The sequence below is a fragment of the Aplysia californica genome, unplaced genomic scaffold (genome assembly GCF_000002075.1).
Source record: "Aplysia californica isolate F4 #8 unplaced genomic scaffold, AplCal3.0 scaffold00007, whole genome shotgun sequence".
In the NCBI taxonomy this organism is placed as follows: Eukaryota; Metazoa; Mollusca; class Gastropoda; order Aplysiida; family Aplysiidae; genus Aplysia; species Aplysia californica.
This window is the reverse complement of record NW_004797277.1, coordinates 2723036-2737441: the sequence shown is the minus strand read 5'-3', so window position 1 is coordinate 2737441 and position 14406 is coordinate 2723036. Positions and strand designations below refer to the sequence as shown.

General features: G+C 41.5%; 1 protein-coding gene across 1 annotated transcript in view; it reads left to right on the top strand.

The window, feature by feature from the left end:
* The window catches only part of LOC101847300, a 16841-nt gene extending 2435 nt beyond the window's left edge, over nucleotides 1–14406 (top strand). The window contains exons 2-5 of the mRNA XM_005089595.3: nucleotides 700–3098; nucleotides 9487–9701; nucleotides 11291–11360; nucleotides 12441–14406. Coding sequence (XP_005089652.1) covers nucleotides 700–3098; nucleotides 9487–9701; nucleotides 11291–11360; nucleotides 12441–13807 — 4051 coding nt within the window. The 3' untranslated portion in view covers nucleotides 13808–14406. The remainder of the gene's footprint in view (nucleotides 1–699; nucleotides 3099–9486; nucleotides 9702–11290; nucleotides 11361–12440) is intronic.

Below are 14406 nucleotides of genomic sequence, written 5' to 3'. Positions count from 1 at the left end.
ACGAGGTTTATATTGCTTTGTCACTTTTTAACAGTGCACTGAATTTGGGAAGGGAGACCTCTGAGGAGTGATTTTGTTTTGGTTTCAAGTCCAGCTTCATTCTCGTTCATAGTAGTTCTATAGAATTTGCAGTGTAAGAATGAAGTGAAGGTAGCACATCATTTTTTAGCAAGCACACGTACAGTTGGACATGGATAACTAAAAACACGTCAGGGATTGAAAGATGTCTTCAATACGTCCTTAATTCGGGTGAACTGATAACGAAAAATTAAAAAGTTTTCTGTCAGGGAATGGCATTGTATGAGCTATTCGTGATTTAAGGGTATCCGTATTAGTGTTATCTGCCCAAGAGCAAGTTGTCAATACAAGAGTCAACTCACACATTAAGACATTTTTGCAAATTCAATTATATAAACTTTTTTTCATTTTGTTTATTTTCCTCTTCATGTTCTGCACCTGCACTTCTATCTTCCACTTCGTCCTCGTCCCACCATCCTTCCTCCTTTCTCCCCTTGCATTACATGGTCTAAATTGTGTCAATTGAGATGTAAAGATGTAAGACGTTTAGTTTCTAGATGACATGGGAAGAAAGGGGGGGGGGGGGGTATTGACTATCTTTCTGAGGACTATATTTTACTTTCTGTTACAGTAATGTTAAGACTGCAGATTTATTCTATATTTATACATTCTTTTTTTCAGGGTATCACATCGGTTCCTGGTGCTCCCTTTTCAAAGTGATTGGCTTTTTGTCAGTCTTTTGTCATCAGAAAGGACCTTTTATGATCCCAGAGCCTTATCAATAAAACGTAGTGCTGTTTTGAGTAACAAGAAGTTTAGGAAGGCCGCTACTGGCTTCAGACATGCATCATCCTCTCATTCTCTTGTAGACCTCAGCCGCATAAGAATGGCTGACAAGAAGCACCGTCAGGACACAGGGCGGTATGGCTCTGGCAGGAAAGGTCAAGGTCGGGCTCCTCTTGCATCGAGTTCGAAAAACTTGTTTCGTTTAGATAGTTTTCATATTGCTAGTAGGGTTCAGTCAGTCGTCGGGGAGTCCAAGAGGAATGGAGTTGATGCAGCAGCGGATTTGCCTGAGGAGGGAGAACTGTGTGAGTCTTCAACGAGGCTACAGAAAGCCAAGTCTAAGCCAAAGTCTGAAGTACATCGACCAGTATACTCACCACAACGCAATGACAAAGAAAAACAAGTAAATTCACACTTTTTTTTCCAGGAACAATCAAGACCAAAGAAATATGAAAGTTGGTCCAAGAAGGGAAATAGAAAAAGGGTAGATAACAAAGGGCGAAGAGGACAGTCATCAAAAAGTCCAAGCCTTTCTTCAGTGCAGGACGATTCTCCTGGAGGGAATGTTAGCAGTGCTGTTGGAGTAAAAGGAAAAGATCCAGATAAAACTAAGGCTAAACGATCTAGAAGGCATAAAAAACACAGCCAAGTGATGCACGAAGGGCTTTCAGTGAAAAGTGGACATCCAAGCTCTGCAGACAGTGTGGTTGATGAAGAGAAAGTGATGATTATCAGCATGAGAGAGAGGTCTGTTCCTTCTGGTTATAATTTAATGACTTCTGAGGGTGGGAATCCTGTTGACTTTGCAGAGGTGGAGGAGGGGGAGATAGTGGAAGAGTCTGATGAAATCAGAGGAACTTGTGATGGTTTTGTAGAACAGAAAAGAAATCATGGTAATCGTCGTAGACGATCAGGAAAGAGACGTAGACGAAAAAGGTCTGAAAGCCAAGAGGATGCAGCAACAAACGATGAGAAACAAAGACGTGAGAAAAGGCATGAATTCAGCAGGAAGACAAAAAGACAAAGAGAGACTGAAAGACGAGATGAGTGTAGAAAGGAAGAGAATGATATATCGGTGGGTTCTGTTTCACATCTTATGTCTCAGGCTAGGGCTCCAGATGTTGTAAGGAGGTTCAATAAAGTCAGGATGGAAGCTGGAAGAAAAAATGCTGATAACTACGAAGTAGTGTGTGTGTCCAGCTCTGATGAAGCAAGTTCTGACAGAAATGTTCATCCCAAAGCTGCTGATTCTGCGACTGAAACTCAGCCTGAAATATACAGGGAAGATGAAGTCACTGGCACAGACTGTAGTAACAAAAATCTGGAAGGGAAAGGTCAAAGCTTCGAGTATCTTGAGAACTGGACTTCTCACTGGGGAGCAGACATAAGCAGTATTCCTCTCCCTCCTGAGGCTGTAAAGAATACATTGGAGAAGTCGATACAGGTCGCCTCTGGTGGTAGAAATCATCAAACAAAAGAGACTGATGACTCAGAACAAGCCAAATTCAGTATTAGCAAATCTCCCTCAGAAGAGAGGTCCTTGGGCAGCAATAGTGCAGCAAAAGAGGCAGAGGCCTGTGGTAGCAGTTGCAAAACTTCACAATCTGACTTGTGGAAATCAGATTTATCCTCTGATGCCCGTCCTCTGTGGCTGGAAGCTCTCACTTCTGAAGCTCAGGCATACGCCACCCGTCAGCAAACTTTCTCCTTCAGTATACAGCAACAGCCACAGCACAGAGCCATCAATAATCCTTCTCAAAATGTTCCCACTGATCGGTTTCAGGGATGGACTGACCAGGATCAGCACAACTCTCTGCCTGCACAGTCACTGGACCAACGCAGAACTTTGTCTAATTCAAATTCCCAAGGTGCACCCAAAGCCTTTCAATCTTTGTCTCCTCAAACTCAAAACCAGAGTATTATGAATCAAGAAAGCCTGCCTAAGCGAGACTTTGCTTACCATCAAAACATTCCAAACTCTTCCTCACAGCTATTGTCTCCAGTTTCTGGATTGAGTTCTCACTCTCTAAAACAAAACAGTGAGGTGTCATCACTCAGACCTATGACCCCTGGTAATTCAAGTGGAGCAACTGGCAGAGACTTTGATCGACGGCCTTTTTCAGCCCCTCAGTCTCCTCATTGCCCGCCTGGTAATCAGCATGCTAGTCCCCTCTCTACGTCGTCATCTGGCCATAGACAGTGCCAGTCTGATGCTGTCTCCTGGCAACAAAAGCCACAAGGAGCAGGGGAAGATGTCGCGCAGAAGAAATCTATGCAGTTCCCTTCCTGCTCGGGTGAGTTACAGAAATTAGACAATGAAAGAAAAGTAAACAACATGGGGTGGAAGTGGATTTGCTTTGGTGTTAGAAATAGAGGGTCAATGAAGTACAAAATGTCGCAGTACAGCAAGACATTAAGCAGGAACAGCAAGCTTGTACTTATAGGACAGAAGAAGTTTTGGTTATATTTAATTTTTATGAATGGTTGTGTTTACAATATTATGTAATGATAATAATAAATAGGTGTGTTTGTGTCTGTGTGATTAGTACTTGAATGTATTGTGGTCATGGTGGTGTACAGATAGATTATATTTGATCAGTTCAGGTCAATTTTATCATTTTTATCTAGTTCAGGATATTTTATCAGTTCAGGTCAATTTTATCATTTTTATCTAGTTCAGGTCAAGGCAAAATTTCTCTCAGATTTGACACTGCTAGGGAAAAGCAACACTTAACCCCGTCAGTCAGACTGTATGGCAATGGGTCGCTTTTAGTGACAAGCGGGCTTACCCAGATTTTGGGGGTTTCCAGAATTCTTAACCTACACCAAAAGTGGGCATTGCCCTACCTATAGGAGAAGTTTAGTTTCATTGATGTGTATATGTGCTTGGTTATAGGAAAAACTCTCCTTGCCATTTAAAGAAACTTTAAAAACTTTAATGTTTTAAAAAAATTATTAAATAGGCTGTTGTATAAATTGTTAACAAACCCAATGTGATGCAGAGGTATCATTTCTATTATTCTTTATGTACAAATACTATTAACAAGAAAACCTGGATCCTCTTTATGCACTTCTGGGATGGGTTCCACATCTCACATCCATACAACAAGACTGACTTCACATTTGAGTTGAAAATTCTTAGCTTTGTTCGTAATGAGATATCCCTGGTCCTCCAAATCCTGTTTAAAGAAATAAATGCAGTCTGTGCCTTTCCAATACGAGACTTTATTTCAGCGCCTGTTCCTCCCTCTCTGTCAATTATACTCTCAAGACAGCAGAAGGATTCGATGTCTTCTAGTGCATTTCCTTGTACTGTGACCTGCTCCTTTCGTAGTGCATCTATCCTTAGAACTTTCCACTTTCCGGGGTGGATTCTCAATCCAACAGACTCTGATAGGCTGTTTAAAATTGTTGTCTTTGCTTGCATCTGTTCCTGAGCGTGTGACAGAAGCGCCAAGTCATCTGCAAAGTCCAGATCGTCCTACTGTGTCCATGGGGTCCACTGTATACCGTTTCTGTGTCTTTTGGTGGTTTCCTTCATCAGCAAGTCGATTGCCAAGATAAAGAGGAAAGGTGATAGTAAACATCCCTGTCTCACACCGGTCTTGATGTCAAAGCTGTCAGTGAGCTGGCCATCATGTTTAACCGTGCAACTTGTCCCTCCGTACATGCTTTCGATGAGGTTAACCAACTTCTGTGGGATTCTGTGATGTCTCAGTATCTTCCACAGTGTTTCTGTCAAAGGCGTTCTCAAAGTCAAGAAAGTTGACGATCCACCGGGAGTTCCACTCCAGTTACTGTTCCACTATGATCCTCAGTGTAGCAATCTGGTCCTTTGTTGACCGATTTTTCCGAAAACCAGCCTGTTCATCCCGAAGTCTTGGATCCGTTGCAGACTTGATTCTCTCCAGAATTATTCTGTTGAAGACCTTTCCTGGTATCGAGAGAAAAATGATTCCTCGGTAGTTGCTGCAGTTCCTGAGATCCCTCTTTTTAAGTAGTTTCACAAGGTGTCCTTTCCAATCCTTTGGGAACTTGCTCTCGTTCCAGATCCTGGTAAACAATGGCATGGGAGAAGGAGGTCTGCCACCACATTGGCATCTGTTTTTAAGGCCTCAGGTGGAATCTGATCAGGACCGTTGTTCAACTTCTTAATGGCATCCATAATCTCTTGTTTCGATGGGGCATGCACAGCAGATTGGTAGCTTATCTCTTGCTGGCAGGATGTTTGGCGGGTTACTTGGTGGTGGTCTGTTCAGGAGACTGTTGAAATCCAAAAATGGCTTTTCCCTCTTGGTCCTTTTCTGTTACTTCTGGTTTCCCATATTTTCCAGAAAGAGTCTTTGTAGTCTGGTAAAGGATTCGCATGCTCCCTCCTGCTGCTGCCTCCTCTGCAAGCCTGTTCATGAATTCCTCCTTTTCTTTTCTCAGTGATCTCTTTACATCTTTAGCTGTTGTCCTGTACTGCTCCAATGCGTCCGCTTTGACCCCCTTGTTCTACTTGCATTTGTCTCTGCTTTCAATTGTCTTCTAATGCTAATCAAAGCCAATGACCGTTGGCTAATCCATTCCTTGTGCTCCAATTTCTTCTCACCGAGTATTTCTTGACATGTTGAAGTAAAGACTTCCTTGACCCTGGTCACTTTTGCATGAAAGAACACGCCTGAGCACGCACTCAGTCTTGATAGCGCGCAAGACGCAAGATCAACTCTCATTCAGTGACAATAACATGAAAAGAAAGGAAAAAGAAGACAGCTCGGTAAAGGTAGATGAAAAGCAAAGCAAACTATTGTAGAGACTTGGCAGAACGTCGGGTTGTGAACTAGGCACAGGCGAATTAAAGTTTATTTGCAAACGCATTAATATTGTACGCCAGTCCACATTAATAATAAAACCACATTAGTATAACTGGACTACTTTTGCGCGCGTGTGTCGTGTAACTATAGTGCGGTCAAAAATTTGTGGCGCAACTTTTCCTCAAATGTGAGGTGTGCTGACAAAAGGAGTTACTTCTTTAGGATTTTTGCCGTATGGAAATTGATACATCAACTTAAAAGTGGAGTTTGTTCAATTTGTAAGTATGGAATAATAAAAGACTCGGTAGACATGAGCAAAATGGCATCAACTGAAAATCTATCATTGTGACCCCAATGTTGATTTTCGGCCCGATATCTCCATTCTTGGATATCGAGAAGCAACTCATTTTGTCAGCACGCCTCACAAATATGTCTTTAACGGGAGAATCAATGTCACCCATTTAGTATACTTTTTTAAAAAGTGAACATATGAATGAAAAATACAGTTTACTATATAAATGTCACAAGGGAAAGTTTAACTCGATTTTAAAAATACCAGTACATGTATTCATCATTTGTTTGACTGAATTTGCTTTATCAAGAGCTTCATTGCATTCCTACACCTATAGGCTGAAATACTCTGGAATTTTTTTTCCTATGGCTCATTCTGATTTAATTTAATGCCAAACTCATATATCTGAGGGGGGGGGGGGGGGTGGTATTAATTGGGATTCGGGAGGAGAGAGAGGGTGGGGTGGTTATGGGAGGTTCCCATGACACCCACATCTTTTCATACTTCTTTTTGAAAGTTCTATAGGCCCTATACGCTTTGATTCGGTCAATAAGAAATAAACCACCTCGTAGATAAAGTGCTGATGAAGAAATAAAGGTTGTTTTTTTTCTTCTTTTTTTCAAAGCCCATATCTCTATCTCTATCTATTTAATAATACATTTATGTGTAGATCTAGTTGTAGAAAGAACGCTATTTAGTAATTCAGATATAGATTTTCTAGTGCGCCTCGGCGCCCATGTAAAAAATAAAATAAACAAGAACCAAGCCTCGCCTATCGCGTATGAGAGAGAGAGAAAACATGCCTAGCCCATTGCTTTAGCATGAACTCCTTCACACAACTTGCCACAAAAAACATGGCGGACGCCGCTGTCAAATGTGGCCATCGCGCAGCAAGGCGAGAGAGGGACGTACTGTATCTAGTACTATAGTGTACATCTATGCCTACGCCATAGCTCGCCAATGACACTTTTTAGTGGCAAAACTTCATACAAAAATGTTTTTGTAATGAACACATTCTTTTTACACTAAAGGGTTTCCTACACGTACGTTCAATAAGCATGCATGCTATTGCAATAGGAAAAAAGAAATAATTAAACAACAGTAACACTAGACAGACATACCGTCCGAGATAATCAGTAGAATAGCAAGTCACTGTAACCAATGCACGCGTTGTACGCGCCGATTCAAAAGTGGGAGGGGCCTGCTCTTGGCACATGACGTAAACAGGGATTGTCAAGTCTTGTTAGTTGTCGGTCTTGGGTTTTAGGCTTGTTCTTTACTGATTGACCACTGATTGTTGCCTATTTTGTCAAGATGAAGCGATCCTGTGATATGCCCAGAACTTCCATTGGTAAGCGATCATCAAGAATATTGTGTACAGTGGTTTACTGCTCGGCAAGATCTTGAACATCTTTCTTTTTAGTGAAATAAATATGAATAGTTTAAACGTCGACTGCGGAGTTCAGTGACAGTAAGTGGTGTGTGTGAAGACGGCGAAAGTGACGATGGTTTTGATTTAATCGAGGTGTAGGTGGAGGAGTACGTGGGGGGTGATGGTGGGCCTACTAGTGTGGATGAGGGTTGGAGCCTGTCCCCGCGGTTTTATGCAAAATACATTCTGAAATGATGCAAACTGAGCCCAAAAATGTAAAATTATGCGATTCTGTTAATATTGTAACGAAAGAATGGTAAAGGAAAATAATTTTTTTAGATATGCAATTAAAAATGATCGAATTTTGCTAAATTATGTGGGGTGCATAAAACCCCGGGGAAAGACTGGTTGGAGCAAACGCCCCCCCCCCCCGAGGATATGGAACCGGATTTATTTTTGGATGCCTTGTTTCTCTCCACCCGTAGTTCAAGTGAATGAATTTAGGCTCTCAGAAGATTCCTGAAGCTCTCACAAGTGATAGTATGCCTTTGGACTTTCTTTCGTTGTGTATAGACAATGGTGAGGCATCGTGGTGAAATCAGGCGCTCTGCAAAATAATAAAAAATGAAAATGAAAATGTTGGCATTTTCCCGCCAGTTTGACCGCTTTTTTTTCGAATTTTTTTTTTGGCTCAACACGTGTGTTTTTTTTGGGGGGGGGTTTGGCCTTTTAAAAATATTTCTGTGCGGATTTTAGTGGAAAACAGTGATTAAAGGCACAAAAAATGTCAATATTCAATTTCTAAGGACTCTCATGTTCAAGCTTTGGAAATCAACAAACTTTGGCTGTCATTTTCTCGCTAATTTTACCACTGAAATGTCTGAAACCAGGCGACCCTACCTCCTTCGATCGCAAATATCTCGACTTTTATTCAAGATAGGCCTGTATTTTTCCATCAAAAGATGGTCAAATAAATGATAATTACAGATGCCCCAAAATTGCTGAACGTCTGATTCTACCGCGTCATGTTTTTTTGGGAAAGTCATGACTGACATGACAAATCTTCATGCTCATCAAGTTCGTGCTTTCAACCCAGACTCCTATTAATTATATCTAAAGAATGTAACGTTTTCAAGGATGAAGAACACAATGTGTCCATTGATGAAATGAAAGCTTTTTTTTAGGGCTCAGGGTTTACATAGAGTATATGTGTAGAAAGGCAAGTTATTTATCATGACTACTATTGGAGAAATGAAAGTTCTGACTTTATCGGATTTACCAGTGGGTGGTTGGCGGGTGCTCTGGTGTGGTTTGCTTCTTCTTTCCTTGCAAACATCTATCGTCATTATATCCCCTTCTTCTTTTTTGTGTTTGTTACTCTCTTGTAACACCTCTAATTTTCGGCATTTATATGACCTTATTGTGTTGCAAGTGCCGTAAAACTCTTACTAAAACTAAAACTAAACTCGGATTTACCCTGGGTTTCTGTAGGCATACTGTAATGGTATCTCTGTGTAAAAAGGGGGTCCACTTGCTGGACTGACTGGCACACAAAAGTGGAGTACTGGCGGTAGAGTGAAGGCAGGGCTATTGTCAGCATGTCCTTGAGTTTTATACACTGCTGACAGTTACCGTACTTTTTTTTTCCTGTCAGTGTCCCTATGATCCATTTTATATTTATATAACGTATATATATATATATATATATATATATATATATGGTTTTCTGTTATTTTGTGTCAGGGCTCAGGTTATATGACAGATAAACACCAGGAGCTCAGGGCTGGTACAGGGTTAAGGGTGGAAACTTAAAATAAGCCCAATATTGTCAGTGTCAGTATCTCTAACATTAAGTGTACACAGCAAAGTCCAATTTGAAAGAATTAAAAAGAAATGAACTTCTTTATTTCTTTACATTTGTGTTCGTAATCTAATCTTGAATTCCAGAATGAATGAAAGTGGTTTAGATTTTTACTGTCAAAACTCAAATTAACCTTGATTAAAATCTTTTGTTTTGTAGAGGGAGATCCTCTGGGTTTTAAAGTTTTGATGAGGAAAATAAAGTTGTGCTTCTGTTTTTTTAATCAAATTGTGTGGAGTGTATACTACAGTGGCGATATGTGATCTAAATACTTTACAACACTCACCTTGCATAGTCTTTCTCTTTTCTCTCAATATTTCTTTCTTTTAACAAAAAGTTTTTTTTTGTTTGTTTTTGCCAGAGGTGACACACAGCCAGCGAAATTGGCACACAGTCCGGGCAATGGATGACCGTGTGCCAGGGTCTCTCGAGTTCTCGGTCATGTCTTACAACATCCTGTCCCAGAACCTGCTGGAGTTTCATCCATACCTGTATGGACAATGTGAGAAGGAGAACCTCAAGTGGAGGAACAGGGGCCCTGCCTTGGTGCAGCAGATACTGGCTCACAATGCAGATGTAAGTTACACATGATGCTCTACTGATGGCCTTCTGCAAAAAATAATCTCCTGAACAGTAACACTAACAGACAGTCACTTCCCATTTCCCCCACTTTTGCATTGTTTTTGTTTTTTATTACCGTACACTATAACGATACTGTGTAAAACATACACCTATCTAAGACAATTTTTTTTCAAGAGTGATTGGCGGGTGCTCTGGTGTGGTTTGCTTCTTTTTCCCCCGTGAAACATCTATTGTCCTTATCTCCCCTTCTTCTTTTTTGTTTGTTTGTTACTTTCTTGTAACACCTCTAATCTTCTGGTGCTCATATGACCTTATGCAGTTTTGAGCGCCGTAAAACCTCTACTGAAACTAAACTAAAATATTTTTTTCTCTTTGAGAATGGACAGCCATCTCAGTCAATTTCAATTATATATTAGTGAACAGTTGCATGATAATACGGTTATTAACTTAAGTTTATATTCTTGTCTGTGGTGTAGTGGTTAGGGGGGGGGGGAGTTAAAAACTTACAATGTCATTTACAAGTTGGTAAAAGATTATCTCAGGCTATCTGGAGTTCTTCAAAGAATAGCTCCCAACCCATTTCTGATTTGTACGTCTTGCTTTCTCGAAATGGCTTGGGTTCGTCGAGTGATTATATGAAAGTTGCCACGATATGACTGACTGAAAAAGTTTGAGGGACCTTGGTGCGCACTTTGACCTGTGGTCCTAGGAATCCATCCAGTAACACCTACTCATACTCCTGCACTCATATTGTCAGAGTTGCACTCTAACCAGAGTAACCATGTATCTGCCACATTGGGTCAAAAACATTTTGTCTTTAATTCCGTTATTCACAACCGTGAAATTATATAGTGTAAAGTGCATAGAGCTTGCTCTCGAATAGAGACATGTGATATACAAATGCTATTTATTATTATAATTATTATTAAATAATTACGACTGGTGATACAATATGTAAAAAGAACGCTCTACATGATATTTTGAGCAGTTCTGATAAATACATATAAAAAGAAAGAAATAACGTTTGTTGTTTTCCAATTTTTTGAAAATGAAAGTTCAGGCATATATATATACAAGATTAGTCGAGTTGGACATCCACAATATGTACATGCATGCACAGATGTTTACAAACAGTAACATTAACATACCGGCAAATGCCAGTGCACACTTGTACAAGATGGATATTTATTGTGTGTTTGAATAGATAGTGACACACTCAGCTGTCATGATATGCTGCTGATTACTTTTTCACGAAAAGTCACTCTTTAAAAAAAATTCGTGTGTTTATGATTTTTGTATTGTTTGGATTAGAGTATTAGCACAAGGATTTCTCGACTCACTTTTGTTTGCGTTTCAAATTATTTGCTGCTTCCTTTCTTGTTTTTTGTTGGAGTTTTTGTTGTTAATCTTGTTGTTGTTCTTGTTGTTGTCGTTGTTGTTGTAAATTTCACCTGTAGAATGCTTCTTTGTTTGAAGAGATAAATTATTGGGTAAAAAAGGAAAGAAAAAATGAAGCTGTGATAGCATTCATGTCCACAAAGTTTCTTTCAGCAGTTTTATCAGACTTGTCATTCTTATTTCAGGTGTTGTGCCTGCAGGAGGTTCAAGAGGATCATTGGGTCTCTCTGCTCCGTGGAGCTTTCCATGCTCATGGTAGGTATTGGTTGTGTGTGGGTGTGGGTGTGTGTGTGTGTGTGTGCGTGCGCGCAGGTGTGTGGGTGTGTGTGTGTGTGTGGGGGGGTGCGGATGTGTGTATGTGTTGTGTGCGTGTGCGTGTATGTTTTGTGTGCGTGTGCGCGTGCGTGAGTGTGTGCATGCGTCTGTCCATCTGTGCGTGTGTACATGTGTGTGTGTGTATGTGTGTTATGTACATGTTGTGTTGTGTGCATGTGCGTGTGGGTGTGCTTGCGTGCATGCGTTTGTTTGTTTTGGGCGGTGCTGACAAAATCGAGTTCTTTGTGTGTCTAGTACCAACGAAACTGTCACTGGGAATTGATGAGGTCAGAGGCTCTGTGCTCCTGATGCCTTTGCATCTCTTTATCTCCCCCCCCCCCCCCCCCCCAGCCTATTGCACTGCATGTTGGTGGTTATCAAAATAAGCAAAGTGACTGTGAAGAACCTGATTTGCTTTGATATTTAACCCTATCCGTACGCCCTAGGGTCATTTTTTACCCCCGGGGTTGTATTCTTCACATTTTGAAATACTTCTAGTACGAAGATCTCTTTGAAACTATCACATTGACAGACTGCCATGTAAAGCGTACGGATAGGATTAACAAGTGAATTTCCTCTTTGGAAAGTGGTGGCACAGAGTTCCTCACATCGTATGGATATGATAGTAAAACACGACGTATGGATAGGGTTAAACTCATAAATAAAAACTTGCTCTTTTTTCATTGAATGTCAGTTTAGAACTGGATGTCATGTATCAAGGCCACCCAGTGTGTTGATGGAAGGATAGTGTGTTTGAGGTGGACACGTGTTTTGTGCATGGATAATTCTGTGTATGATGGATAGATTCTTGATGCAGGACAAAAGGTATAAATATATATATGTTTTTATGGCATCATGAACCAAATTTGCACAGGGATAAATGAAGTTTTCTTTTCTGTGATTGTTTGGTACAAATAGAACTGAGATGCGTGTAGTGTGTACACACTTCTGTCACTGTTATATTAAATGAAATAATTGCTGTTGCCCAAGAGTTCTTTCATGCTGGTGTATAATCTCCAGGTTACAGAAGCTTCTACAAAAGGAAGCCTGGCAACAAGTGTGATGGCTGTGCCGTTCTGTACAAGGCCGACAAGTTCAACCTGCTCCGCGCCGTTCCCGTGAATATGGACAGAGGTGGGATCTTGGATCGTGAGAACGTGGGGGTCATTGTCCTGCTGGAGCCACGGTCAGACGTCTACTCTGGGGCGGTGCGCAGACTTTGCGTGGCCACCACCCACTTGCTGTTCAACCCCCGGCGTGGAGACGTGAAGCTGGCACAGCTTGTTCTTTTCTTAGCGGAGATTGACAAGCAAGCTTACCTCGACCCTGACTGTTGGCCTATTGAGAAGTGTCCAGATGCCACTGGTGTGGGTGTTCCGCAGAGTGGTCAGGCCAAGATAGACCGGGACGCAGAAGATAGAGTGAGGGGGCCTGGGGCTGGGGCAAGGGTTACTGATGCTTCTGGTGTTCAATTTCCAAGTCAGGGGGCAAAGTTGAAAGCATCACTGACCGGTGATAGGACTGCTGATAAATGTGATATATTTGGGTATGAACAAATGAGGGAAAGTATCACTGGGATTTCAGGAACGGCATCTCCTAGAATGGAGGAAGATAGGGATTGCACTGCAAGCAAAACTGCGTATTGCCCTATTATCCTGTGTGGAGATTTCAACTCTGAGCCCTGGAGTGATTTTTATAAATTTGTCACGTCCGGAGAGCTTCAGTACCAGGGTCTCATTTCTCGTCTAATTTGCGGTCAAGAAGAAGGTCAGACCCTTGGGACAAATTTGATAATTCCTCGTGTTCTTATGCCGAATCACCTGAAGATCTCAGAGCATTGTCAGTTCAAACATGTTGCAGACTCTAGATGGTATCAGACGTGTCGCAGGAAAAACAAAGCGGGTGTGCCAGTGGGTAAGAGACAACCGTGGGCTAGCAACACGGGCAGACTTCATCACGCCATGAATCTGAAGTCAGCTTACAGACATTTTGCTGATTGTCCGGGCCCCGTTGTGAAAGAAGTGAGTACCTTCCACCTCCGTGCTTCTTGCACTGTGGACTACATTTTCTTCTCCTCTGGTTCTTGCAGCCGCAGTCATGATCGTTTCAAGGACTCTGAGTGTTTTCAACATTTACAGCATTCAGATTCAAGCCGCGCTACGGCAAACAGACTTGGTTATGCCGTCCCGCGTTCTGTTGACCGTGACTGCGACAACAGTGTGCAGTGTGCCATGTCAGTTCCTGACACGAGTGACAATGACGCTTTGGTCCTGTTGTCTCGCTATCGACTGCTGACTTCTGAAGAGGTGTCCCGCACAGGCTACATGCCCAATGCAATGTTCCCCTCTGATCACCTGTGCCTCATAGCCAGGTTCCTGTTGAGATAACCGCGGCTGTTTTTTGTTTTTGGAGAATTTTAGTGAAAAAAATGATGAGGAACAGAATGAAGCTGAGACTGTGAAGACAAATAACTCGGGGAGAAAGCCCTTGTTGTGTCTGCTTGTTACGTTCATCAAGCTATCGTGCTTGTTTTTGCGTCATTGTGAGAGAACTGTCTGTTGTCTGTTTCGATTATAATGTCTTCTGATGGATGGAAACCCACGTCCTTCCTTTTCCTTTTTTTGTTTATCTTACTTTTTCCCAAACCTGAATGACCATTATTGTGACGATGAGCGCTTCTCTTTACTCAAAAAGACCCAAATAATTACTGTTTGTTTTCTTCTCATTTCCTATCAATGTCTGCCCCTCCATACCATTTCCAGCAGCTATAGCGGATTTGTCAAAAATGTGTTGCTTAATGGTTTGACGTTCCTACCATAGAGTCATTCAACATAAAAATGCTGACAAGAATCCTCTCTCTCTTGCCCTTTTTAACTCCCAGTGGAGCACAGGCCGTCAACAACCTTACTCCAGCGATGCCTGTCCTGAGCATCATTTTCCTGTCCTGAGCATTATTTTCTAGCTGTTTCCATGATGTCCCCATTTT